Source organism: Sphaeroforma arctica (genome assembly GCF_001186125.1).
Source record: "Sphaeroforma arctica JP610 unplaced genomic scaffold supercont1.1859, whole genome shotgun sequence".
NCBI lineage: Eukaryota > Ichthyosporea > Ichthyophonida > Sphaeroforma > Sphaeroforma arctica.
Genome location: NW_014038699.1, coordinates 1 through 2,160, shown reverse-complemented (window position 1 = coordinate 2,160; position 2,160 = coordinate 1). Strand labels below are relative to the sequence as shown.

The 2,160-nt window shown below is 38.3% G+C and overlaps 1 protein-coding gene across 1 annotated transcript; it reads right to left on the bottom strand.

Annotated features, from left to right (window-relative positions):
- Positions 1-414: 414 nt before the first annotated feature.
- On the bottom strand, positions 415-1,157 carry SARC_11756 (hypothetical protein; the record flags this gene model as incomplete). Its single annotated transcript, XM_014294151.1, has 3 exons — positions 415-441; positions 646-806; positions 1,094-1,157. The coding sequence occupies 3 exons, from the start codon at positions 1,155-1,157 to the stop codon at positions 415-417; spliced, it is 252 nt and encodes an 83-aa protein (XP_014149626.1).
- Positions 1,158-2,160: the final 1,003 nt, after the last annotated feature.

Here is a 2,160-nt window from a genome sequence, read left to right as displayed (position 1 = left end):
ATACGTACATACGCCTGTCTTCATATACATATATATATGTGCATACACCTGTCTTCATATATATATATATATATATATATACACCAGTCTTATATTCGTACATACACCTGTCTTCATATATACATATACGTAGATATATCTGTCTTTATATATATACGTACATACACCTGTCTTCATATAAATACATATACGTACACACATCTGTCTTCATATATATTTATATACGTGCATAAACCTGTTTTCACATCTACATATATATATATATATACGTACATACACCTGCCTTCATATATGAATACACTCCATATTATGTGTACGCAAGCAATGATACAATGGAGTACTTGCTTCTTGGCCGTATGGCTGCGCTCAAACAGAGCCAATAGAATGAGATTAGCTGCGAGAGCACTCCCAACCTCATGGGGCAAACCATACAAACATACGCTGATATGATGTAAATATGCCGAAGAACATATGCTGATAAGATGTTTACATAAGTAATATGTATATATATATATATATATAAATACTGAAGGTAGACCTAAGCACAAAACCATACGCCGACATAATATACAAAAACGCTGCTACCATACGCATATACTGAAATTTTGTACTATATCCACAGTCAAACATGGGTGTATTGCATACCATGCTCACATCCACTACTTGACCCTTGCCAGAGGAGCTGCGCTCAAACAGAGCCATCATGATGCCATTGACCGCCATCATACTACCACCGGCAAAATCAGCTGCCAGATTCCCCGGGAAATGTGGGTTCTTTCCAGCGCGACCAAAGGTGGATAGCATTCCTGTATGGTACACACACGAGGATATAGATAGTGTGCTGCAAGTATATAAATAAATAAATATATACATAAATAAATAAATTTAAATTTAAATATATATATATATATATACATAATATAACACTACCACACGTCCCCAACAACATACGACGGAAGCTCAAACTATCGAATGGCCCCTATGCAAAAGGAATAGATCGACAATTGACGTAAACAAAACACAGTCCTAAAATAAAACCACTACACGCGGCACGAGTGCCCAAATACGAGGTGACGTCACCCGATTTACCTACCTGACATAGAGCAGTAGTTGATGTCATGGCCGGCCATGAGCGACATAGGACCTGTGTACGACATGAACGGATATAATATGAAAACATAAGGCTGGGGCTGTGTGTTGGGTAAACAAATCAATTAACGGATAGTACATATGTCCATTCTTAATAGTAGATGTGTACGTATGATGATACATACACACTATATACCTACACAAAACACACGTGGGATCTATATTTAGAGTTCATGAGCGCCTCGATGCTAGTCCAGTGTGAGTATAGTACGGGCAACCAGGTATTTATATATTCTCATGTGTAGTTTACCAGGTATTTGTATATACTCATGTGTAGTTTACCAGGTATTTATAGAAACTCGTGTGTAGTTTGCCAGGTATTTATATATATTCATGTGTAGTTTACCAGGTATTTATATAAACTCCTGTGTAGTTTACCAGGTTTATATATATATTCATGTGTAGTTTATCAGGTATTAATATATACTCTTGTGTAGTTTGTCACCCGTATGAATCCATACTATATTTGTGTGCAAGTGTAACACCAGACAATACTATAATCCTCTTCACTGAATACTTTATCTTCACTTGATAAGTTATTTTCACTGAAAAACTGTCCTCGATATAGTCTACCTACCAGTTTGACCGTATCCGGTGATGCGAGCATATACAAGTCTTGGGTTGAGTTTCAGGAGCTCATCCGGGCCTACAAAAATATAAGTTTTTATTTTTGGCGGCTTAATGTGTGAATTAAGTATCACTGCGACGGTATGTTAATCCAGCGTCAACTGTCCATGATCATCCCACCGCGCAAGGCCATAGGCCATTGGGACACTCGCCCCTCGGCACACCAGTTGTCGGCAGCGACAACAGTGCACAAGATGAATGTAGGTACAATGGACTGCCAAAGACATACCTACAAGATCACATAGCACACACAGACTGTACACACACACCATAACGCAAAGGATAGGTGCAGTGAGCTATGAACTATTGAGAGCGCAAAAAATAAGTACAATGGGTTGCTGCTAAGGACATATCTACAACTTGAGCGCTGAGACGCACGTATAT